General features: G+C 42.1%; 1 protein-coding gene across 1 annotated transcript in view; it reads right to left on the reverse strand.

Annotated features, from left to right (window-relative positions):
• The window catches only part of TDRD9 (tudor domain containing 9), a 125,418-nt gene that overhangs the window by 53,926 nt on the left and 45,686 nt on the right, over window positions 1–25,806 (reverse strand). The window contains exons 6-22 of the mRNA XM_072115914.1: window positions 23,721–23,801; window positions 19,521–19,685; window positions 18,688–18,791; window positions 16,859–16,920; window positions 15,000–15,054; window positions 13,948–14,032; window positions 12,977–13,034; window positions 8,120–8,224; window positions 7,920–8,017; window positions 7,689–7,820; window positions 4,520–4,682; window positions 4,371–4,434; window positions 4,223–4,286; window positions 4,093–4,137; window positions 2,197–2,250; window positions 1,671–1,784; window positions 155–262 (exon numbers count right to left, since the gene is read on the reverse strand). Coding sequence (XP_071972015.1) covers window positions 155–262; window positions 1,671–1,784; window positions 2,197–2,250; window positions 4,093–4,137; window positions 4,223–4,286; window positions 4,371–4,434; window positions 4,520–4,682; window positions 7,689–7,820; window positions 7,920–8,017; window positions 8,120–8,224; window positions 12,977–13,034; window positions 13,948–14,032; window positions 15,000–15,054; window positions 16,859–16,920; window positions 18,688–18,791; window positions 19,521–19,685; window positions 23,721–23,801 — 1,557 coding nt within the window. The remainder of the gene's footprint in view (window positions 1–154; window positions 263–1,670; window positions 1,785–2,196; window positions 2,251–4,092; window positions 4,138–4,222; window positions 4,287–4,370; window positions 4,435–4,519; window positions 4,683–7,688; window positions 7,821–7,919; window positions 8,018–8,119; window positions 8,225–12,976; window positions 13,035–13,947; window positions 14,033–14,999; window positions 15,055–16,858; window positions 16,921–18,687; window positions 18,792–19,520; window positions 19,686–23,720; window positions 23,802–25,806) is intronic.

A 25,806-nucleotide genomic window follows, 5' to 3' on the forward strand; every position in this document is an offset into this window, starting at 1 on the left:
GGTCAGGATGTGTATATCTGTATTAATGTTATGTCATTGATTGTAATTGTATTGTTCTTTTACAGAGCAGCGTGCAATAACTATTTCCTCTTTGAGGAAATATTATAACTTTTCAGAATTATTATTTATTTTCAGAAATATTATTTTCACATACCACAACTGTAGTTTTTGGGTCCTTTCCGCCAAGATCTCTAATACCAGTTTCCTCATCAGACTGCCCAAAAGTAAAATAATTGGGATAAAAAGCTCCAGCCATTAGAACCTGAAAAATATTTTTTTTAAAAAAGTTAACCCCTTAAAGAAAAAGCCTTTTTTTGTTAATTTTTCAGTCCCCACCACCAAAAATCTATAACGTTTTCATTTTTCTATGTAAAAAGGTATTTATTATGTCCTATACTGGGTTACTAAATGCAGTGAAATCTGTGAAAAAATGGCACTTGCACCATTTTTTGTGGCCTCGATTTTAAATTGCGCTTCAAATAACACTTCTACTTATTCTTTGGTTTGGTATGAGGGATACAATATTTATACAGATTTATTCTGTTATAATACATGTTCAAAAATTAGAACCTTGAGTACAAAAGAAAAATTTCTGGTTTCACCATCTTCTAATGCTAATCACTTTTTCATACTTCGGTGTACTAAGACGTGTAAGACGTAATTTTTTTGGGGGATGATCTTACGTTTCCATTGCTTCCCTTTTTTAGGACTACAATTTGATAACTTTTTGTAATTTTTTTATATGTTGCAAAATGGCAAAAAAAGAGTGGTGTTTTGGACATTTGGGCACTATTTTCCGTTATGGGGTTCAACATCAGGAATAACCTATATTATACACTGCCCAATAAAATAAAGGGAACACTCAATTAACACAACCTAGATCTGAATGAATCAAATATTCTCATTGAATGCTCTGTTCTGCACAATCATAAAAAAACATCAATGGAAATCAAATTTATTAACCAATGGAGGCCTTGAATTTGAGTCACCCACAAAATTAAAAGTGGAAAAACACCCTATAGGCCAAGTTCACAGAAGTTTGATCCACTTGGAGTTATATTGTGTTGTTTAAGTGTTCCCTTTATTTTTTTAAATAACTCAGTGATACCTAACATGTTTATGATAATACTTGTTCATTTTTATATCAATTCTAGGGAAAGGGGGTGATTAGGTTTATTTTTTTTATTTTTTTACTATTTTCCGGTACTTTAACCCTAGGTTGTTTGATTGATCCTACTGTAGTATGGCAGTATATGGGGATTTTCCACATTATCTATTACAATGTGCACATCACACATTGCAGTAGATCTGCTAAAACAAGACAGACAGTCTCCGGTCTTCGTATGATCCAAGGCCGCCATGGCAACAGATCATCGCTGCCCGATCACATTGCGGGGGGCAACGATGAAAGCAATGATGGCTAACGCCCACGGTGGCAGTTTGCTGTAATATGCAGGAAACCACATGTCTCTGTGAAGAGGGCTCATTCTGAGCTTTATTCATTTTTTTTAAGAACTCCATGACGTACTACATAAAGTGCTACTGTATGCACTAAATATGTATTACGTGGATTTACAACCCAGGAGGTAGTCTGAAGGCACATTTCTGTACAGACCCAAGGAATCCTGGATAGGATGTGAACAATGAATAGACTTCACAAAATTTCATACCTGAAGAATAAAGCGTTGCTTGTGTTTGTACTCTGGATCCATGGATGGCTGGTGAGTGATGTGCATGTTAAAATTGGCAATGCGTTTCTTAAGCTCATCATATAAAGCAGACACCTAAGGGGGTAAAAACAAATTATTAAGTATTTTACAGCGTTTGCTATTATCACCAGCTCTAGTGATAAAATGGTAAAAAAGGCGCCAATGTAAACATCAAAGATAGAATCGCAACAGTAACACAATAGGGAACAGATCTGCAAAGCTTTTAGTTGTGGATTAAGAACTATAAAAAAAAACAAGAGAAACAAATTTTTTTTATTTTACTTTTTGTACCATTTACTTCCTAATAATACATAATAAATAAACCAGCCTCTTTGGGAAATCTGTGAGAACCCCCAGGTTGGCTATTTTATCAGTTACAATAGAGAATCTCCTACTATGAAGGAGCCAGGAGGAGTCCAATGCATTTCTTGATTTGAAATGAATGTGAAGATGTATCCAATATACAGAACATTTAATCAACACTCACTTCTCGTATTCTCTTTATCTGGAAGTAATTTGACTTTCCCCACTCCAGTTCATCCTATTAAAAAAAACAATTATCAATAGATTTGCTCATATAACTGTAGTTTTAGATATTTGAAGTCCTTAAATCATAGCTGAAATGAAACCTAGTCAGATACATTAACTCCTTCCCTCTGACGCCCTTTGTAGTTTTTGCATATACGTTTTTTGCTCCCCTTCTTTGAAAATCCCAAACTTTTTTTTTATTATTCTGTGTGCAGAGCTTTATAGAGGTCTGTTTTCAGGGTAACCAAGTGTACTCCCTGCTGGCAGCATTTAACATTCCCTGTTATGTACAGGAAAACAAAAGTGCAGTGAACTTGAGGAAAACATTTTGGGGACTGTACGCCCTTTACTTTTTACTAAATTTTTATTTTATTAAATTAATAAAATGGTGTTTGGAAGCTATTTTCCATTATGGGGTTCACAGTGAGGAATACCGTATATACTCGAGTATAAGCCGACCCGAGTATAAGCCGAGACCCCTAATTTTACCACAAAAAAATGGGAAAACCTATTGACTCGAGTATAAGCCGAGGGTGTAGTATACAGCCAGCTAGCCCCCTGTAGTATACAGCTAGCTAGCCCCCTGTAGTATACAACCAGCCAGCCCCTGTAGTATACAGCCTGTCCCAAGTAGTATACAATCAGCCTGCCCCCATGTATTATACAGCCTGCCCCCATGTATTATACAGCCTGCCCCCATGTATTATACAGCCTGCCCCCATGTATTATACAGCCTGCCCCCATGTATTATACAGCCTGCCCCCATGTATTATACAGCCTGCCCCCAAAAAGTATACAGCCTGCCCCCAAAAAGTATACAGCCTGCCCCCAAAAAGTATACAGCCTGTCCCCAAAAAGTATACAGCCTGCCCCAAAAAGTATACAGCCTGCCCTTGCGAATAATAAAAAAATAACTTAATACTCACCCTCCGACGATACTCACCTTTGATGCTAAGTGGCGGCTCCCGGTCCTCGGCGCGGGCTCCCGGTCCTCGGCGGCGGCTTCTCTCTTCTATCTTCACGTGCCGGCAGTCGCGTCTATGTGACTTGCCGGCGGGCGCACAGTGCGATGCGGCGGTGTCGCCGCTGATGACGTCATCAGCGGCGACACCGCTACATCATATTGTGCGCCCGCCGGCAAGTCACATAGACGCGACTGCCGGCACATGAAGATATAGGGGAGATGCCGGCACATGAAGATATAGGGGAGATGCCGCCGCAGAGGATCGGGAGCTGCCGCCGAGGACCAGGAGCCGCCGCAGAGGACTGGGAGCCGGAGGGTGAGTATTAATTTTTTTTTTTTATTAACGTGTGTATTTTTTTTTTTTAATTAACTCGTGTATAAGCCGAGATTAGGTTTTTCAGCACATTTTTTGTGCTGAAAAACTCGGCTTATACACGAGTATATACGGTAACCGTTTTTATATATTGATCAGGCATTTTGAAAAGCAGCGATACCTAAAATGATTGGGTTTTAATTTCTGGATCACTAAATCTGTAAAAGAGTCCGATGACATCAGGCTCCTTTTCAGATCCTGCTATGACAGCCATGGAAATCTGCATTAGAGTAGTGGCTGTAATATCAACCATGCAATCTTGAAAGATGACGTCAGTGGGGGCCACGGCCAGATCCTAGATGGTGGCACCATCACTTAATTGGTGCCATTTCGTTTGATGGCGGCACTTAAGAGGTTAGTTGCGGATATTAACTACATAAATGGTCAGCCGGTGAGCCTGCTCCATACATCCTTAACCACCATAGAGATAAGTAAGGCGTTAAATGAATAATTTAATATGCAACTTCACCACTCACACTTTATTCCGCCATAAGGAATACAGTTTATTGTTTACATACCTTGGGTAGTCTAAGGTCACCTCTCTCCTTGCAGTTCTGCCAGTACTAAAGGGGAATAAAGAATATAATTTAGGACAGTCCAGAGCTCCGATTCGACATATTAAACTATAACAACATTTAATAAATTTACCCTGAAGGCGTCTACAAGTGCAATGCAATCACTTCTACTATGCCCGGCGTAACTTAGTTTGCTTCTATAGATGAGGAGAGATTGGAAAATGAAATTAGTAAGATACAAATCATTAAAAAACAATCACAAGCCATATCCAATCATTTACCTATATCCATCCAGATGCTGCCTAAACGGCATAGCAAAAAAATTTCGGAGGGACAGTGCTGCCGCTGTGAATTCGAAAGGCAATGGCATCTAGTTAGAGTCAACTACCAGCATCAAAAGCATGCATTTTATGTAATCCAATTGTATTACCTATAATAAGGCACTCATCCAAGCATCCAAAAACATGGCCAAGGACGATGAGTTTTCCAAGCTGCAAGTCAACTGGTAACTGTGCAAGAACTCTCCCCAAGGTGGTGAGTTCTCCATCATATGGGTTCTCCTCTTCTTTTCCACTAACTGCAAGAGCACCTACCTGTGCATCAAAATCAAAGAGACTTGGTTTTATTAGAGTCTACAAAATATTTTTGGGGGGATTTTGAGCCTATACTTAATAATAATAATAATAATAATAATAATAATAATATTATTAAGGGTAATATGAAGCCAAAAAAAAATCTTAAAATAAATTGTAAAAGGATGTGCCAATCCTTCACATCATGAAGTTTAAACAACAGAAGTTGAACTGGATGGCTTGAGATGGTGCCAGGATTTTGCCTTTTGGTACTGAACTCATATGACTTGCCCACGATCTGGTGGGCCTTCTCAGTAGCACTGCAACAAGGTATACAAGAATAAGGCTACATTCACACTGCCGTTGCCCGCCCGTACCGTAGCGGGCAACGGCAGTGCACGGGGAGAGGAGGAGGAGGTGAGCGCAGCTCACCCTCTCCCCTTTCCATTGAGATACATGGCACACGGCGCCGTATTACGGGAAAAGATAGGACAGGTCCTATCTTTTTCCCGGGTAGCAGAGGTCGCACTAACATTTTTCCAAAAGGGTAAAAATACTCCTCTCACCATTTTTGAGGAGTATTTTTACCCGAGGAGGAGTATGAAACTGCACACACACTGCACCCCACACCCCACACCGCACAGCACGCACCACACCGCACACACTGCACACACTCACCAGGGACTGCTCTAGGTCCCCTCGATCACATAAACGCAGGCAGCTGTGGGCAGGTAGAGTTGGAGCAGGACGGGGAGCATCATCTTCGCAGCCCACAAGTCTCCCCCGGGGCAGGTGCACTCACTTCAGGTCTCTCCGGCGCGCCCCTGACACTGTGTCACGTGTTCTGCAGATCACGCTTCTGACATGTACCTCATTTGCAGCGCGCGCCGGGCCGCTCAGCCTGCGCGCTACAGGAAATAATTGGCAAGCGTAACTTTACGCATGGCAATTATTTTGGGGGGTCTATGACGCGTGGTGAGGCGTTAATGCGACCTCTGCCGGGTAGGGAGCGGTACGTTGCCGCACGTGTGCTGCACCGTACCGCTCCCGTAGGGCGCCGCGCGCCCATGGCTGTCTATGGAGGATGTATATCGGCCGTATATACGTCGGCCGTATATACGTCCTCCATACAGTTTTGTGAATGTAGCCTAACTCATGGTCCCGCTGAGGGCAGCTTCACAGTGGTGAGATCTTTAACACATTCTAAATTGCTATAGTAGGTAGCGCTTTTCTTTTTTTAAAATGGTAAAATTAGCTAGCACACAAAAAATGCAAAGGAAAACAGATTCTACTCAAAATTTCTTGTGTAAACCAGTCCTTAAATGACATCTACCACCAAGATTGTAAACCACACACACTGACATACTGGTGTGTAACCCCCTCTGGCAGGATCTGCTCTACTTTTAGCTTTCTATGCCCTGATTTTTACAAAAAAAAAAAAAAAAAAAAAAAAGGTTTTCAAAATGATGCAAATGAGCATTAGGGGCTCCAGGCTCCATAGGTGTTAATGAAGCTTAGAGCCCCTCAGGTTCATTTGCTTCATTTTTAAAGCTTTTTTTCCTTCAAAACCATGGCATAATAAAATTTTCAAAATCCACGGATCCTTCCAGTGGTGGCACACACCAGTATGTCAGTGTGCTTGGTTTTCAATTCATGATCCTGATGGTAGATGTACTTTGAATGGTTTGATAAAAGTTGTTTGATTCTTTGACTATTTGGTCTATTTTTTCTTTTTTTCCCTAGCACATTGATAGTTTTATCATTCCAAAACCGATGAATCGGACATACATACCACTAAAATGGTGGAACAACAAAATAAGACAATATAAAGCTGTAAACAAGCTAAACTCAATGTCATAATGATTGTAACAAATTCTCATGTTATCACTGCTTTAAAAATAAACAAAACGATGGCCATATTGTGTTGCTTGGCCATTTCCTTCCAAAGTTATGGCATTTTGCGTTCGGAAGCTGCGTGTCAGAAATCTTCCCAGGCAGCAGTGAAGTGGGCTAAGACTAAATTTCATGTACCTGAAGCAGAGTCAAATTTAGGCTGCCAACAGTCCAATGATACATTGTGTTATCTTATTAAAGAGGACCTGTCACCTTACTAAAGTAAGCAGCACCTAGAGCTGCGACAGTCCCAGCAGTGTTACACTGCTAGCGTTATCAGAAACCTCTGCCGCTGCAGACACTGCCGCGATGTACACTAGAAACGACGGACCAATATCAAAGCGGTCCGGCGTATTCATGAGGGGGCTGGATTAGGGGGGTGACTGCCACATGACACTCGGCAATCAACCCCAGCCTATGGGGTGGGAGGGGAAGTCTGGGAAAAAGGCTGCGCCTCGGACCATCCCCTCATGAATACGCTGGAACGCTCTCTCGAAGTGTACATTGCGGCAGTGTCTGCTAGCGTTATCGGAAGCAGCACCTAGTGCTGTTATTAAGGGTGACAGGTCATCTAGGTAATTTACCAATTAAACCTGTGAGATTCCTACAACTAAATCCAAGGAATAGGAAGACATTTTTCCTCACCATTCTGTGTGTGAGACTTCTGCACTCACACCGCTGCACATGAAGGGCATTGTCACATGACCTCCACCACCTCTGTCCAGAGTGAGCAGGGAGCAGTAGCACTTAACCTTTGTGAAACCATATCTAAAAACAACTCTCAGGACTCACAAAAGAAATTACCACAACTAGGAGACACAGCTTCTGCAGAGCCAGGCTGAGGAGGATGGCAAAGAAACTGCTAGACATAGGTAATAAAGACAATAGGGAAAGTTGTTCTACATTGCAAAAGCTATTGATTAGTGAAGAAAAAAAAACCCATTGCCATTGAGCTTTAACGTAGAAGAAGCAGGGACATTTGAGCTAGGTAGCAGAAACACAGAAGGTCAGAGAAACTGCTTTAAATTCTATTTTAACATTCTACAAACGTATCTTATAATTCTACAACTAGAATACAGGATAAGGAACCTTTGAAGCCATAGCTTTACACTTCTGAAAAGATTAGACACTTACCTCCTTGAGCAAAAGTATGGTGCGTTCAATGTCAGAAACGTTAGGAGGAGAGAGAGCTGTAGCAAGCAATGCCCTCGGCTCACCCATGTCAAGGAGCTTCACCTTCAAGATGGTATTTCCCAAAGGGCTTCGCTAAAAGACATTTAAAAAAAATTGTCAAGTAGGTGACTTTAGTACTTTAGGTATTTGCGCTGAAAAAGCATTTGTATAAAAGAAAAATTGCCAACTTACCAGCATCTCTGGGACCACATTTTCGGGTATAAAGTCATTCCAGAAATCTTTATGTACAAGCCTATAGCAATATCCTTTGGAAACACGTCCAGCTCGGCCTTTATTAAAAAAAAAAAAAATTAAGTACATGACACTCAACGTTTTCAGACACGATTTTGAGAATTGTGTCAGCTGTATTATTTCTAGTATTGTTGTTGTACCTTTTCTCTGATCGCAGTTGGTTTTGGATGCCCAGCTCAGCCTCAAGCTCTGGTAGTTTGTCTCCTCGTCACATACAAGGGTTTTTGTCAGGCAAAAATCTACAACTAGGTATTAAATGACAAAATACAAAGTCAAAATATATTTCTATTTTCACATTTGATTACTGAAATAGTAAATTGATGCGGATGGCTAATTTGGATGGATCCATTGTAACTACAGACAAGGGAATTCACAATGCCCCAGTCAGGTTACCCTTTAGACTGTTCTATAGAATACTTATTACTTATATTATTTAGAGAGTTGATCTAGAAAAGGGGGAATCCGCACATTAAAACTGAAACATTCCAAAAGGGCCAAAACTTGGGGGGACGACTAGAAATACTAAATACATGGGTAGATTTTCTGGTAGCCAAGGCACATCAGCTCAGTGGGTGGGTGGAGTAGTCTGCACAGGTGGGATGTAGTGGGCATATAGTAACGGGAATGACGGGTATTCAGCCCCCTTTAGCGCTGTGTCCGACGTTCGTTTTGATATCCAAATTGTGGTCCAAAATTAAAGAAATGTTGGGAGTGTAGATGTTCCCGATGGAGGGCTTGTCACACCTAGGAGCACAGGGGGATACACTTCCGGAACCAGTTGTTGGATGGAGAGAAATTTCTTGGCACCGGGCTGGGGCGGGCTTTTTAAAAATAATAAACTTGTACATGCCTCCTCCGGCGCCGCCAATTTCCCACGCCGCGGTACGTTTGGTCCATGCCCGTGTTTGTTTACAGGGGCACAGAAGCCGCGCACAGGGAACTTCTGGCCAGTGATGTGGCCGGCTCCTCCCATCCGTCCCTATCTCTCAGCGTTGTAAGCGCTGGGAGATGGTGTCGGATGGGAGCTTCCGGCCGGCAGGAAGCTCCCTGTGCGCTCCTGTATACCAACCGGCGCACAGATGAGACGGACCGCGGCACGGGACATCACCAGCGCCGGACGAGGTAAGTACACGTTTATTATTTTTAAATAGCCCGCCCCAGCCCGGCCCTAAGTAAATTTTTACTCCCGGATAACCCCTTTAAGCAATATAGAGTATACTATTTTTGTTCCCACACTATAAAAGTCCTCTAACTAGTACAATTCCCATTTATCTGGATTACGCCAGAGCGGGGTAACCTTGGTGCCTCCCACTATTCCCTGCCGATCACAGCATTTCCACCACACCAGGTGCATCATACGTAACTTTGGCAGATTGTCTTAGTGTAACGAAACCTATGTGTCTCTTACATAATATGGCAATAATAGGCCCTTTCCCTTCCTTTCCCACCTTTAAAATGTTGAAGCTGAGCAGCCAGAAAATATGCCTGAGGATCAAAGACAGCCAAGCCTCCCTCATCCTTGGGTAGCAGCAAAGAACCCCAAATAAAGCCTCTGAAGATACTATTGATATTTTTGAAGACATACTGAGGTATCCATATGGGGGAATAGTGTAATACATTAGAAGTTTTGGCATAATCATTTTAATTAAACTGATTCCCCCAACTACCCCGAGAGGTAATTTACCCCAGGACTTCATTTTCATTTGGACTTTCCCTAGTAACACTTGCATGTTTAATGCTAGAAAATCCGCTACTCAGCGAGATATTGGTATGCCCAAATATCTAAAGTCTGGTGAAGAAATTCAGTTGGGGGGAGGCAGCACCTGCTCTAGGCAACAAGGACAACTTGTCCCAGTTCACTGTGAACCCTGCATCCACTCTCCCTCTTCATAATATCACTGCTGCCTAAATAGCCTCTTATGTCCTGCCCTTTGTGTGCCAAACTCTGGAAAAGCAGCTCATGCTTACTGTCAGCTATTAAATTTGTCTGGGGTGGAGTCTTGGACATAGGTTGCCTCTGTGGTACGCACTTTGTCCCTTATGGCACTGCATAATGTTGCATTACGTTTTTTAACTCTACGTATTTCTAACCCCTTCACGCTCACTGATGGATATATCGGTCAGCGGACTATGAAGGGTGTATGAAGAGAGCCGGAAATTTGTCAAGAATGGGGTCAATATAGTTTTCAAAATATGTCCAATAAGCAGCAATGGAAGGCTGGGTGACTGGTATATGCAAAGCAATAATGGTACATGGCTAGTCATAAAGTTTACCCTGTATCTATCCACCCTGGAACGGAGACATGTCCCACCTAAGATCTATTAAGCAAATATTTAGGATCTGCGACCAGATGTCGCAGGCTGGTAGCCTTTAAGAGCTTTCATTACCGCATTTCCTTGTCACAAAGAAACTTTCCCTGCCATAATGAAATTATCGTATAGATGCTGCACCTGATGAGGCACTCTTTGCCAGATCCCCCCCCAGCCTCATCCCATAGTAACCCATTAACGCATAAAGCACAAATAATACAACCATAAATATTCAGCCTCCAAAAATAGGGGCCCCAAGATTCAGATCAAAAACCCAGCCAGCTGTTTTTGAGCAGTGCTGGACCATCATCCTTGAACCTCATGCTAAGCAACAAGGTATGAAGGGCAAGCACAAAAAAAGGAAGAAGCGTTCCCAGTGCACACAAAAAAGTATGTAAGTTGCAAACCGAAGAGCACTTCTACCTCGCCATCACTTGTAAACACATAGGCAAACATTTCAACAGGGGAGGGGATACCCCTATTTTCACCATCCGAGGCCATGCGTTTATTGCATTCATAGGGTATTATAAAACATGTTGCCCTAGATGCTCGGCGCCAGATGCCAAGCTAATGGGAGTGTGGGGAACTTTTGGAGTAGAGCACTGCATCTGGTCAGGACAGTGCTCTCTTTGGATCTAAAGCCAGACCCCAGGATGTGTTTGCTGAGTATTGTAGAAAGAGAAGGTATAGGCGGTGCAACTTAATTGTGTACAAGTAAACTATCCTACCTAGCGTGCAAAGCTATTACAGCAAAGTGGATCCAGAGGTCTCCTCCTATCCTTCAGAAATTCATTAAAAAAACAAATATTTTACGATTGGAAAGGGGTGTCTACCAAATGTTAACGCTTGTGAATTGAGCAATTTACTAATTTGATGCCATGTAATGCTTTGTATTGTACCATTTATGAGGTTTGTTGCATTATGTCAATTCCCTGAAATATCTGAGTTGTCCTGTGTTGGTACACCTACTTTCTTTAGGGAGGTTTTTTTTTTTGTTGGGGTTTGGGGTTATGTGTTTCAGCAAAACCACAGTGACTTGTATTAACATGGCATGCCCTCAGAACTAGCACTGTATGGTAACTGTGTATGGTCCAGTGGCTGTGACTCCCAATGAAAGAAGAACTCAAGTGGCAAAAGGGATTAGCTGAGAGCTCTACCAATCTCAGTTGTGTTTGGCTGCTCCTCAGAGGTGTTTGGGCTAAAAGACCTTATAATCACATGCAATATCTGGTTTTGTCTCTGGGAAAAACAAGCAGTGGAAACTACAGCAGAAGGACCACAACGCTAGGCTGAACACTCATTCCAGGAATCCACTGCGTCCCCAGCACCCTTACTATTCAAAGCCTCTGGCACATCACAATGACACACCAGAAATTTCCGGGTACAGCCATATAAGTGAATACATGGAAGTGTAGGCAAATGACAACTAGTTTACAGTAAATGAGCGACTGGCTGCGGAGATGGCAAGCTACTATGTTGGGATGTGCTAGGTGGATCTGCAAGGGCCAAGCAACAGGAGGCTTTTAATCATGGCAAACAATGGAGGATCTGTACGGAGAGCATGGCTTATTTATTAGTTGTTCACAGTCAGGAGCACAATTTCACATATTTTATTTTGCTGGGGAATCTCTTACATCGATGAACCTATAGGGCCATTGGTAATCTGAAATCACAGCAGCTGCTATGTGGCTCAGAGGCTGAGGAAACTGGTTCTTCTAAATTAAGTTTCTAGCTTTACAATGTGGCTTCTGCAAAGAATATCTTACGCATGACACACTTATTGCAGCTCAGTCATTTGTAAAATCTTTTATTTTTTTCAAGTTTACTGAGGGGAACAAAGAAGACCACAAGTGTAGCTGCTGTCACAGAGGAAAACACAAAGCCAAAAAGTATCTGTTCCTCCTCCCCTGGTATATACAGAGATAAGAAATAGTCTGGAAAGTGGAGGTGTCCAGAGTGATCTGCAGTATGTGCAGGTTCTAAGAAAAACAAAAAAAAGACCCTTAATCGCGATGAGGTTCAGATTGGGAAGACCATAGGAACCAAGAATGACCGCAACAGGTGCCAAAACCTTTGCATTAAAGAAAATCTACCATAAAAGTCAAGCATGATAAAACAGGGACACTTGCTCAGTAATTCAGATGGTGTGACTGGTAATATTCTTATATTTATTATTCATGGTCTCCTTCCTACTAATACCAACTTTTATTATTCTAATGAGGGGCCATTACCACTCAGTGCTGCAGATTAACAAGCTGTTACAATGAGCAGAATATGTCAGAACCAAGATCCTACTCTCTACACAGCAGGAAGTTCAGTGTTAGCTGAGAGCAGCTCTGCTCTTTTAACAGCCTGTGAAGCTACACCCCTGAGCGGCTCTGTAAACACCATCAGAGCCCTTCTGGCTCATTAGCATAATTGTAAAAGTAGATTTACTTCCAATAGCCTATGCTAAGAGGAAGGGGGAAGCAGCTGCAGCCTCTGTGTGCCTGTGTCAGTCTTCTCTCCTCCAAACTCCTGAAGATCCTTCACCACTCCCCACCTCTTGCCATGTGCATTGAGCAAGCAGGAGGAGGGAGGTGGACAAATGAGGAGACATAAGCACACACAGGCTACAGAATCAATGTAAATATCTAATCTCAGATAACATCTTAAAAGAGGGAGGTCAATAAATGTACAAAACATACCATATTTAACATCTGGCACGGTAATGGAGCTCTCTGCAATGTTTGTGGACAAAATTATCTGTAAAAAATAGTAACACAGATTCACAGGTTGAATTTGATCATTCAGGCTTCCTACAAGTTCTCTCATTGGGGGTCATTTACTAAGGGCCCGATTCGCGTTTTCCCGACGTGTTACCCGAATATTTCCGATTTGCGCCGATTGTACCTGAATTGCCCCGGGATTTTGGCGCACGGGATCGGATTGTGGCGCATCAGCGCCGGCATGCGCGCGACGGAAATCGGGGGGGCGTGGCCGAGCGAAAACCCGACGGATTCGGAAAAACCACCACATTTAAAAAAAAATTGTGTCGCGAAAATTTCACTCACCTTCATCCAGGATAGGCCGGTGTATTTCGAGGCATTCCAGCGGACTTCAGCGCAGCAGTGCCACCTGGTGGACGGCGGAGGAACTACCATCATAAATCCCGGCCGGACCCGAATCCAGAGCAGAGAACGCGCCGCTGGATCGCGAATGGGCCGGGTAAGTAAATCTGCCCCATTCTGTTTAATTATAGAAAATTAGGCTATACATTATGCAATATAGATTATGGATTTATAACATTTTAATCCTTCTAAATTTAGGTAAAAATAAGAAATAGTTAAACAATATTATGCAGATTTTTTTTTCTTCGGGTGGAAAAGTTTAAAATTTCTCAAATATTTAATTGGAAACTTATGTGTTTGCAATGCAGAATACAAACTGCTAAATATTAATGTCCAAAATATGTCCTTAAAATCATTTTAATTACTAAGTGATGCAATAAAGGCAAACCTCCTAAAATAATAAGTATTTTACTTGTTCTAAGGAAAACAGACAACATATTATGGAACTAAATGATCCTAGCTGTACAACCTCTGCATACAGTATAAATACATATAACATACTGTACATTTATAAGGAATGCTCTTCTAGTAAAGTGAAAAGTAAATACCTTCCTGTAGCCCATTACGGGAGTCATAAAGACCATATTCTGTTCATCTAGGGTGATGCTTGAATGTAACGGGTATACATGCAATCTATAACAAACCACAACATGGTCACTGGTGACAGCACAGGGTAATGTATATACCTAAATGTGTCATATATATATATATATATATATATATATATTTTACCATACAGGACTTTATTGTAACATGCCTTGGTGTTTTGCTAAAAGTATTTTGGCCTCTAGATGTGGCTTAAAAGCCTATTGGATCGCATTTCCCGCCAGGCCGGTATAGCTCCGAGTAGGTCACAGGCATGCAGTATGGTGCTAGATTATATGACCATGTCGTTTAAAGGATTTATTCTCCTAACCATCAGTGGTCAGGTTTCATGTGGCCTGTGGCTTATAAAGTAGACTCAAGAAGTTCACATTACATAAAATGCTGTATCACTAGCACCAAACTCCTGGGTCAGCATAGTAACCAGTGTTTAACACGGTCGTGTATATTTAATCCTAAGGCTCCCAGCACATGATGTGTGTAGTTATATGGGGCTAAAATAACATTCCCACAACCTGTTGAGTCAGGGGGTTGGGTCATGTTAAAAGAAACCTACCACTTGAAGTGGTAGGTGTAAGATGCATATACCGAGCACCAGCTCAGGGTGAGCTGGTGCCGGAGCATACTTTCATTAGTGTCCTAAACCACTGTATCGCACCAATCGCGCGGCCGTGCTCGCATGACGTCACCGGCTCTCCTTCACTACCTATGTAGGCGCACGCGATACAGCGGTTTAGGACACTAATGAAGGTATGCTCTGGCACCAGCTCACCCATGTGGTAGGTTTCCTTTAAGGAATCAACATAAATCTGCATAAACCCATAGAAGTGATTGAAAATTTGTGCTAGCCATTGAAAAAATGGCTAGCATATGGCCTATAATCTATACCATGTGCAGGTAATACTACTACTAATAATCTTTATTTATATAGCGCCCTCAAATTCTGTAGCGCTTTACAAATCAGGTAGCAGAGGTCATAGGTAAGGTGGACACTTACCTTTTATGAACCATGCTTGTGAACAGCTCATGCAAATAGTTGATTTCAAATAAGCCTACAAGACATGGAGATGATCAGTTAGCGATTCCTGACTGTATATTATGTAAGGCAGATCACAAGCTTGGGGGGAAAAATAGATGGATACTGATTGCAGGTTATTTTTGAACCGTAAACAAAGGAAATTTCCTTTCAAGCAGGAAAGAGAGGGAGCTGGAACCAACAATTAGTCCTTCACACAGAGTTCACCAAGACAACACAATAGCTGGTAATTGTTGGCTTGTTAAGACAGGGGGCATGTCTGGTGTCAGGCCTGCTCCTTACCAAAATCTTTCTCCAATCTTGCTCCACAATGAAGAGCAGATAAAAGGTTTTCGCTGAAATATTCCCTAACCAAAAACATACGCAAGCATAAGCAGGGCCAATTAAAACATGCACTTGGTTTGAAGATCTATTACTAAAGGTTAATGTGAGACACAAGGACATCCACAAATGCTGTATGATAAAGGCACAGAAACAAGAAAAAAATGTAGTCTCTGTATTAATGTGGAACAAAAAAGCCTTGTGGAAACAGCAGCCAACAATAGAGCTGGAAATAGAATAATTGCAAGTGATTTACATTAGTTACAACAAATGAATTGTGACATGTACAAACCTAAGGCTGAGAGGCCCAGATAAATGAAGTGACTGACAGGAAGGACATTTTGCAATGCACTGCAGGCTATGCATACAACTCCCAGCGCATACAGTACAGCCTTGTAGTTTATGTGCTTCTTGCTTCAGCCAAATCATTACCCTTAACAACTTCACCTAAAAGCCTGCTCAGTGTCCTGAATAATGTCCAATTAGACTACGACTCAATGCACCCATAAACACGCCCAATAAAACTGGTCAGGAACCTTGTTCTTTCTCTCAGGCTTTATCGCCATCTGATGAGTTGAGTACCAAGGCAAAATGTCAGTTTTACACTGTGACAAAGCGTTAGTCATTTCTGCATCTCGCTACAAACACGTGTAACACTTTCAATTAGATCAGTTCTTAGCAGCCGAGGATACATAATAGGCCTCAAGAGATGAAGTATTTCTTTATAATCATATTCTTTGGGATACTGGACATATCAATCGTTATGTTTAGTAGAGTCCACTAGCAAAATGACCCCGTCATACAGAGCTTACAGCAAGATAAAAGGGACGTTGAAGAAGTCACATTTACCAAAGTTGCAGAATTGACATCAAAACTGGAACGTCAGCGATACGCCTTTAAGCTCCATTACAATGTGGCCTTGGGATTTGTTCCAGTCTATTTAGGTATAAATCGCCCATGGGCTCAGAGGTCTTAGTACAGACAAGCAATGAAAGCTGTAGCTTTACTTCTAAAAAATTATGTAGAAAATGACCAGGCTATTTTATAAGAAGCCCTCTGCTCTTCTCTAGTATACCATATAGTATTTACCCCCATGAAATGTTGTCTTTCCTTCTAAAAACACACATAATAGACAGACAAGTATTACCATTTCTCTTGCCTAAAAGATGAGCACAAAACAATCAGTGCCGACTGGACAGTCTAACAGAGTAGGAATACACCCACATCTGGTAGCACTAAGCTGTCAGGTGATATATTTGATACCAATATATGCCAAAATGGAAAAGGAAGTTTAAAAACATGGCTGCTTTCTTCCAAATACAGCACCGCACCTGACCATGCTTTGTGGCGTTACTGCAATTCAACTTCATTTATCTCCATGCAGTTACAATACCCGCACAAACCATGGTCAAGCGTGCTGCCGTTTTTAAGAAATCAGACAACCTCCGGACAACCCCCTTAACTCTTGGGGTACATTCCCTCCCGTACATAATTTCTACCTGGCAGAAACACCAAGACACTGTTGGGCTCAGTGGCCAATCTTGAATTGCTCTTCTTTTGCCTGAAAAAATATAAATATACATAAATGCATTTTGAAACTACAAGCTGGTATGAATTGTATTTATTTTTATAAACATTGACACACAATAATCAGACATTATTAATGGTACTTTCAGGGAGAAAGATATTGCTGGCCTATCTTTTGAATTAAAAGGTATAAGTGATAGCGTCACTCCTTTTCTCTCAGTACTCTCTTAATCTATTGGTCCAAAAAACCTTGAGATAGTATATCACCACAACTGTGATGCATTCATGAAGTGACTGGTGCTCTAAATCCTATAGAAAAGTTCATCCAAAAATAGTAGTAACAAGAAAAATGTTGGCATGGCACTCATCCTTTCCCAATAATTCCTTTTATCTCCTGGACCTGTCACCTGGAAATTCGGCACTAGGAGCTGCTTTCGAAATTAAGCAGGTTCTAGTGCCAAAACTAATGCAGCAGTGTTACAATGATAGCGTTATCGGGACCCTCCAATAACGCAGCCGGAGAGCGGTCTGGCGTATTCATGGGGGGCGGCGAGCGGCGCGTTCCAAGGCTCCAAAGCTCGCTCCATAGCTCAGCAGGTCATGTGGCAGTCAACGCCCACAATCCCGCCGCACCGCTTTGAGAGTCGTCTGGCGTTTCTATTGTACTCCGCAGCGGTGTTAGATAGCGTTATCGGAGGTTTCCAATAACGCTATCATTGTAACACTGCTGCGTTGTTTTAGCACTAAGCAGCTCCTAGTGCCGAATTTCCAGGTGACAGGTCCTCTTTAAGTATATATTTATATAATTTTTTCTTGAAATAAAGATGGAAGATATTTTCAAGTTTTGCGCCATCGATTTTTCCTGACATTTTTCTTGTTACTACTGTCTTTAGGATATGTCCGTAATATCAGATAAGACTTCAGTCAGTTTCACAATGAAGGTGTGTGGAAGTATATCCGGCTGCAAATTTGCGGCCAGATATACGTCCACACAGACGCCTATCACACTCGGCCACAATATGCTGACCACACCATGCCATGCACAAAAAAAAAAAAAAAAAAAAGAGAGAGAAGGGAGGGGTGAACAACTCTCATCCCTCTGCCTCTCCAGCGTGTGGCTGCTCTGCTACTTAATACTGCTATTAATTGTTTGGATTCCCCCTCGCTCTGACTAGTATGGATAATATACATTTATGCATTTTAGTCTCTTGCAATAAATGACTTGTGAGGGGTCATCACAGAGGCAATAAGAGCAGCCAACAGATTTTGTGTAGTCACTGAATGAATCACGGGCTGCAAAATATTGCAGGATGTGCAACCTTGTTACTGTACTGGCTTGTATTATCTGCAATTGATTCATTTTCCAGACAAAAATATTATTTTTTACAAAATATATTATTTTTGGTTTTCGCTTATCCCTCAGAAAGAGGGCACTGAATGCCGGCCAGTGTGCAGCAGGCAGGGACACGTGTCTGTTATGTAATGTTAGAGATACGCCACACAAGGCTTTATGGAAGAGAAAGGGTTTTCTGGCGGTTTAATATTAGAGAGTACAGGCTTTCCATGTGATGCCGCCTATCTGCCACTCCACATACAGCTGCTGCACTGTGACCTGCAACCTCCAAAATGCTCACAGCTTAATGCGTACATCTGTGATAATAATACTAAAAATAAGGGAAAAAAAACATTGCAAAAGGCTGTGAAATTTGAAAAGGCTTAGTACAATACACAGTAGTTCTAGAACAAGCAATCCTATATTGATATATTAAGGAGCAGTAAATCAGCTTCCTGCACATCTCACCTCTGCTCCTCCTTTTCCATGTCATCAAATAAGTGGATCAATAATGTTGCAACTTCATATAATTCTTTACATATTGTTGGTTCGTTATAGAAATTGGTTGGCACCTAGAAAATACAAAGGAAAAATTAAGACTTAAAAGGCACATTGTGAGCCAACACCAGTGGAGTAGATGTAATAGATAAGATGTAATACAAAGATCTGTTCGTTTTCTGTCTGACCACAATGGACGTTGGCTCAAATAACACTGTTCAGCTGCGGTGCTGCCCGTTACTGTACACAGAGACCCGGGAGTGACGGGCACCACCGCAGCTCAACATTATAGGGGAGAGTGGTAAGTATAGGCTCGTGCATGGTAAAATATTTGAGCATCTGATTTAAGCTGAATCTTTCCCCGATCACTGAAATAAAAGGGCATTGCCTGGCCAGAGCTTGCATGTTACTGAGAAACAAAGACTGTAGTGTAGACAGCAATAGAAAGTATTAAGATAGTAAATCTCACTCCATACACAACTCTGCTCCATCACTGACAGAGCCAAAGTTGAGATCTTCTACTTCTGGGGGTCTCCACTGACTTGCAGAACAAAACTTTTGACCTTCCAGTACGACATGTTAATAGTTTTATGACAGGATCATGTTATGGCCACAAGTACCACATCACTGTGGTTGGTTGCTATAGCCCTGCATTACGTTTTGCCAGTTTTATCCACTGTTCCCATGTATGAAGCCTTTCCAATCTCTCTCTATTTGTTATCTCTTACTGGAATCTGGATCCTTATACATAAATGTCCAGATTCTCTAAAAGCAATAAATTACAATCAATGGCAAATACAAACCTTAAGATTAGGAATATGTTTTATATCATCCAGATAAAACACATCAACATCATATGGTCTCCCTTCAACCTTGAAGATACACGCGGGGACCAATCGATTATGGATCGGCACTGCAAAATAGTCAGCAAATTCTCTGCAGTTTATGGTCGCAGACATCAAAATGACCTGAATAAAGAAACAATACAATAATAGTAATTACATAGTATAGAAGCTGATTCTACTGCTGTAGGCTGAAAAAATATGTAAAAAGTTTATAGTAACAATACAACTTTCACCAATTTTTGAGGACTATTTTTAGCACAGATGATGCCGCCCCAGACCGGGCCTCTAACAAGGAGGACTATTTATATCTCTAATACCAATAGCTAATTACTGTGGAGATAATGTTACTAGACTGCTATTTATTCAAGGCAATCATCACTGCACATACATGTTGCATATAATGATGGTTTGACTTCTTGCTGCCCTGGAAGTCTCGGACACCGGGCCAAAACTCCTAAAAAAACCCAGCAGAGATCACTCCAGGAACCATGCCACATAAATGTCATGCTTGGGATTTTAAATAATAATTAATTGATGCAGGCACCAAAGGGGCATAATATTTTGTACAACTTAAGTGGGTCATTATACTATGTAGGGACCTAAGAAAGGCATTACACTATTTGGGAGTACTAAATACTAGACATGGGGAGAGGAAAGTCCCTGCAAGAAATCCCACTGGGAATTTATCTAAAAGGGGAACACTGCCTGTATGTGAATGTCCGAATGCCATGTGACCGGAGATCAGCAGCTTATAATGAAAAAAGGGAGCTCCAGTCACATGATCTTCTATTGGCCGCAAGCTGAACAAAGAGACAGGAGGAGGCTGCAGCTTGTGGCCCAGTAGAGGTGAAAATAGTCCCAGGTGGAATTATCCGCATCAGACTGTTTTGGAGTAGTAAACCTGCCTGTACAAGCTTCTAGGACAGTGGTGGTGAACCTATGGCACTGGTGACAGAAGTGGCACTCAAAGCCCTCTCTATGGGCACCCTAGCCATCACCCCAGCGCAGAGTTCACCAGACAGGACTCAAGGCCTCTTTTAGTCCCAGGCAGCCCAGGACCCTAGAAGGAGGCTACACTGATAATCCAAAATTTTTCTCCTTCTTTCTACTGTATTGATGTCCACAAGTGCCCTTTACAATTTAAACCCATGGTAATTTATAGAGTTTTACTTTTATTTAGGCCTCTCAAAGTGACTTGAAATCTGAGCAGGTCCCTCAATAGCGTGATTTTGTGTTTTTATGAAAATCGCACCTACAAAAATGAGAGCATGCCTAAAAACCCATGCCAACATAAAGTAAATTTTTTTTGCTGTTATGACTATGTGTGGAAAAAGTGGAACATTTTGAAAAATTTTGAATTTTTCGCCAAATATAGAATTTTTTTCCATAAATAAGCACAAAACATACCACCAAAATTTTTCAACTAACATGAAGAACAAAGTGTCATGAGACACCAATTTCAAAATTGTTATCACCACTTATAGTGACATAGGGCAGATTGAATTAATAAAAAAAAAAAAAAAAAAAGGGGGGGGGGGTAGTGTCGGTAAGTTGCATTTGGATTTACAACCCTCATCGGGCTCTGTAACACCAAGCGGGCGGTCCTGGGATAAAGCAGAAAGTCTGACACCACTCATCTAACTGTATAAAGCATAAAATAAAAAGACAATAGAAAACAAAATTTACTTCTCAGAATCCGAGCAGAGAATATTGAGAATGGAAAAACTGAAGTTTACCCAGGTGGTGAAAGGTCTTTTTCAGTGCTCTGTAAATACTGAAAACAAACATTTAATGAATTAAGTTGAAACAAATCAAAATAATTTTACAAGTAGAAGGCAAAAAGGATTGCTTTACTAAGAAACCCTGGGAAGTGTGTAGAAGAACTACCATTTGCAGAGAAAGACCTCAGCGATGGCTCTAAATGCTTGCTGTGCAGTTTATGGTAAGGTAATGGCAATCAGTAGAATTCAGAGACTGGATGTTATTTCGGCATTCAATTCCATGCAAACAATGTTATGTTTCTATTGGCCTGCAGCAAAGTTTAGAAATTAATTTGAGTGAACACGAGAAAACTCTTAATCACAACACATTACACTGGTCACAGATGAATGCCACATAGCCTCCGGGAACACAAGTTTTATATACAAAGACTAACTAGGATCAATTTAACCCATCCTTAGCCATCTTGGCATATGGCGAGTATAAAAAATGGAGCAAGGAAGAATTTTTTAAAAAAAGGAATGTTGTATGAAGAGGGAATTTAAAAAAAAATATTATAATAATATTTAGGGGGCGCATCATTTAGGGATACAGAAGGTTTGTTTTTGCCAAAATCTAGATCCGCCCTGCATATCCATTGACAAAAAAAACCTAAACATCCATTGCTAGAGGGAGATTATTGCATAATGAGTTTAAAAGCAACCAAGTAAGAGAAGTAAAGACAGGCTCCTAAATAAAGAAAGTTTTTGTATTTCAAAATGTTGCCTCATTTCTAAGAAAAAACAGGTGGCTATTTTATTGTGCTTACTTCCAGCTTTGGAAAGTTAAACTATATGTAATACACATTCACCTCGTAAAAAAGACTTACCTCATTACCTTGTCCAGGGCAAGGCACCGTCTTTTCAATACCTCAGGAGCAACCTTTTAACTCTAAAATCAACTTTATAAAAAATATACTAATGAGTAATGAGCTCTGGCCCATATCACAGATGTGCCTCTATAGTTTATACGGCTCTGCCCAGTTGTACTCTATTCACTCCTCCACAATCAAAATGCCTCCCTAGTCCCTCCCGCTTAAGCCGCAGACTTGCAGTAAGTTGGGTGACGTCACCAACTGTCCGTGGCTAAAGCGGGAGGAACGAGTCCAAATAAGGATTGTGGGGGAATAAACTGCAACTCAGCAGAGCCAAGAGGCGCTTTAGTGACGTCAGCCGGAGCTTCTCAGGCTCATTAGCACAAGTTGTTTTTGGAGTTATTCAGCTGTCTCTCCTGTATCTCCATTCCTAATCCTTCCAATAATTGCCATGTTGTGGAGATCAAGGTTGTTTGTAAAACCTTATTGATTTGTTCAAATATTTGTACCCAAAATTTACAAATTTTAGAACAAAACCAAATGAGGTGCATTATCATTTGCACATTTGTAACACTTGGAAGAATCCCCAATTTTAATTTTGTATAATTCAACCGGGGAATAGTAAAGCATAAATAGGTTGATGTCCTTTAACGATTTGGCCATTTTGCACCTTCCTGACATGACTAATTTTTATCAAATCTGACATGTGTCACTTTACATAGTCATAACATTGGAACTCTAACATATTCAGTTGACCATTGGACTGTTTTTTTGCAAGAATAGTTGTTCTTTTCAGTTGTATCATTTTGTGCCACATAGGAATAAGTTATCACAAAAGTTAACATGTGTAGAGGCGTTGTGTTTTTTACACTTTATTATTGGGAATGTCTACAGAAGGGAGGCATTTCATTGACTATTTAATTTATTATGATAAAAAAGTGACTTTTTTTTTTTTTTTTTAACTTGGACTTGAACAGCGCCATAAGCTATGCTCTGATCACTTGTTCAAGTCCAGCTCACTAATGCGAGTGCAGTGTAATGTAACTAATTGAGCATGCTTACTCATGCCAGGATACAGAGGCCCTCATATTAAGTACCCTGGTAAGTGGTTTGGGGAGTCCAATCCAGTGGGGAAAACCGTCTGCATGCCATGGTACATGCAAGGGGTTAAAAACCAACGCTTCAGGAGGGTGGTAGTTACAAGAGGGTGTCAGATGTGATAAAGAAGCTAAAATCCTGTCTAAGGCTACATGCACACGATGTATGCCCGCCGTACCATAGTACAGCAGGCATACATTGGCGCCGGGGAGAGGAGGAGGGGGGAGAGCGCTGCTCACCCCCGCCCCTGTCCATAGAAATACTCAGCACATGGCGCCGTACTCTGTAGAAAGATACGTGTTCCATCTTTCTACAGGCTACGGAACAGTACGGCGCCGCAAGGCCATTGCGTCATATGGGGGAAGTATATTCGCCATATATACGTCGGACGTATATACTTCCCCCATACGTTCGTGTGAATGTAGCCGAAAGAGGCAAATGTTATCCACACTCTCCACTGTCAATCCATTATGTGCATTTTTACAGACCTTCACCATTCTTGAATTAGTTCTCAGAAGTTTGCGCACAATCATCAGCAGAAAATCCATTTCCTCAGTGCGTTCATGGACCTATTAAAGTCAGCAAAAAGAAAATTGTATTATTAAAGCAGAACATAAGAAAGATGCATTTTATATCAGCCTGGAAGCAACAGACGAAATGCAGGATAACAGATCTATGTGTGTTACTTTATAGGAAACTTACATAAAGAAAAAAGTGAAGAGAGTATGGTTAATATGACAATACCATTGATATGCAAGATAGAAGTCAATATAAATCCATAGTGCAAATGTTCGCTTCAACTGTGGTCACATTGGTGTCACTGTGGTGCCAAGCTGCTGCACGACTCCCCAGCAGCGTCTGTTCCAGGACCGAAATTAACAGATGCAACTATTACAATGATGCACGTTTGCTTACTAAAAAGGCCAAGTATCCCACTGTCCACTCCCATGCATTGCTGAGATATCACAGCATTCAGTAAAATATATAAGTAACTGAAAACCGCTGTGGCTGTAGCAGCGCCCAGTCCTTTACCTCCCGTTCAGCTCGTCACTGGTTAGAAAATGGGATTGAATAGGACAAGCACCTATAGAGGATAGTTATTGGACCAGGCTGTTCAAGGAATTCTACCAACAAATTCAAGCATGATAAACTAGGGACACCTACTTGTAGCTTCAGTCACTGTGACTGTGGCAATCTTCTATTTGTTATACATTGTCTCCTTTCTTGTAAATCAATTTATATAATTATGATAATAAGCCTGAAGGGTTTGGTGGGTGTTTCCAGAGTCCCTCTGTGCTGCAGCTTAACAGCCTTTTACGATTCTGCTGCTGCTAGATAACACAGGCAGAGGAAGGAGGAGAGGTTGGCGAGACATGTTCTGCTCATTGTAAAAGCCTGTGAATCTGCAGCACCAAGGGGCTCTGATAACACCCCCAGAAACCTTCAGGCTCATTTGCTTAATGTTACAATAAAGATTTTCAAAGGAAGGAGGGCATAGATACCCTGATTGCGCCGGAAGCGGCTGCACGTCACTCTCCTGCTCCTGCTTACCTTCGGGTGCCGTCGCGGTCCGGGCGCTGTTGCTGCTCGGGCGCCGGCTCCCCGCAATATCCCCGTCCTCTCTCCTTGCCCTCCGGTGTAACCTGCTTCTGACCTGTTAGGGTCGTCCTGCCGGGATTGCCACGTGCGCTGTGGCCGACGCGGTGCCTGCTTCCTGTGTCCTGGTCCGGTTGCGGCTGCGGTCCGCGTGCTGTAGGTGTAAATATACACGGCCCGTGTCCCCGGCTGTGGAGTGAGGAGACTTGGTTGTCCTGTAATTTGGATTTGTCGCTGGGGATTCCTACCTATACCGCTGCTGCCTGGACTGCTGAGGATCCTGGGTCCCGTGCTGCTGCTGTCTGGGACGGCTGGGGATCTTCTGTCGCTTCTGTCTGGATTGGGTCTCCGTCCCTGTTGCCATTGCTGGGATTGCCGGGGACTGCCTGTGTTTGTTGCCACTGCTTGGGTGGCTGGAGGTCCCTCTGTATTTTGGACTGCTATAATATCGGGACTCTATAACTTTGGACTATCGTCAAGATTTTGGACTACCGACGAAGACCTGCTGTACCTCGTGCTGGACTGGTCCTCGAGGGAAGACATCGGACGTGTGGCTGGAGAGGCCGGAGTATGAACTGGGACCGCCAAAGTCTGGATCCAAGGTATGGGGTCCCTGGTGGGGGGAGGATGGGCCAATGCCTAGGGATGGGAGGAGAGGATCCCTGCGTCTCAGATTGTCTCCCATTGTGGCCGAACGAGTTGTGGAGGAAAATCTCCCAGGGCGATTTGATTGTACCAATTGCTGGTACAGTCAGCCCTGTAATGGGGTCCTGGAGCGTCCGGGAATATGGGGTCCTGCAGGCACTCAGGGTGTGGAGTTTTGTTCTGCCTCTGTACTTTGTTCTGGGGGTGGGCGGAAGTATCCCGCTCTGTTTGTGGTCTCTGCTTATGGACCCAGCCCGCTGCTGCCGAGGTCTACCTGGCGAGATATCTCTGAGGGCTATGGAGAGTCTGGGCTACCTCGATCAGAGGATGGGG

The sequence above is a fragment of the Engystomops pustulosus genome, chromosome 7 (assembly GCF_040894005.1).
Source record: "Engystomops pustulosus chromosome 7, aEngPut4.maternal, whole genome shotgun sequence".
NCBI lineage: Eukaryota > Metazoa > Chordata > Amphibia > Anura > Leptodactylidae > Engystomops > Engystomops pustulosus.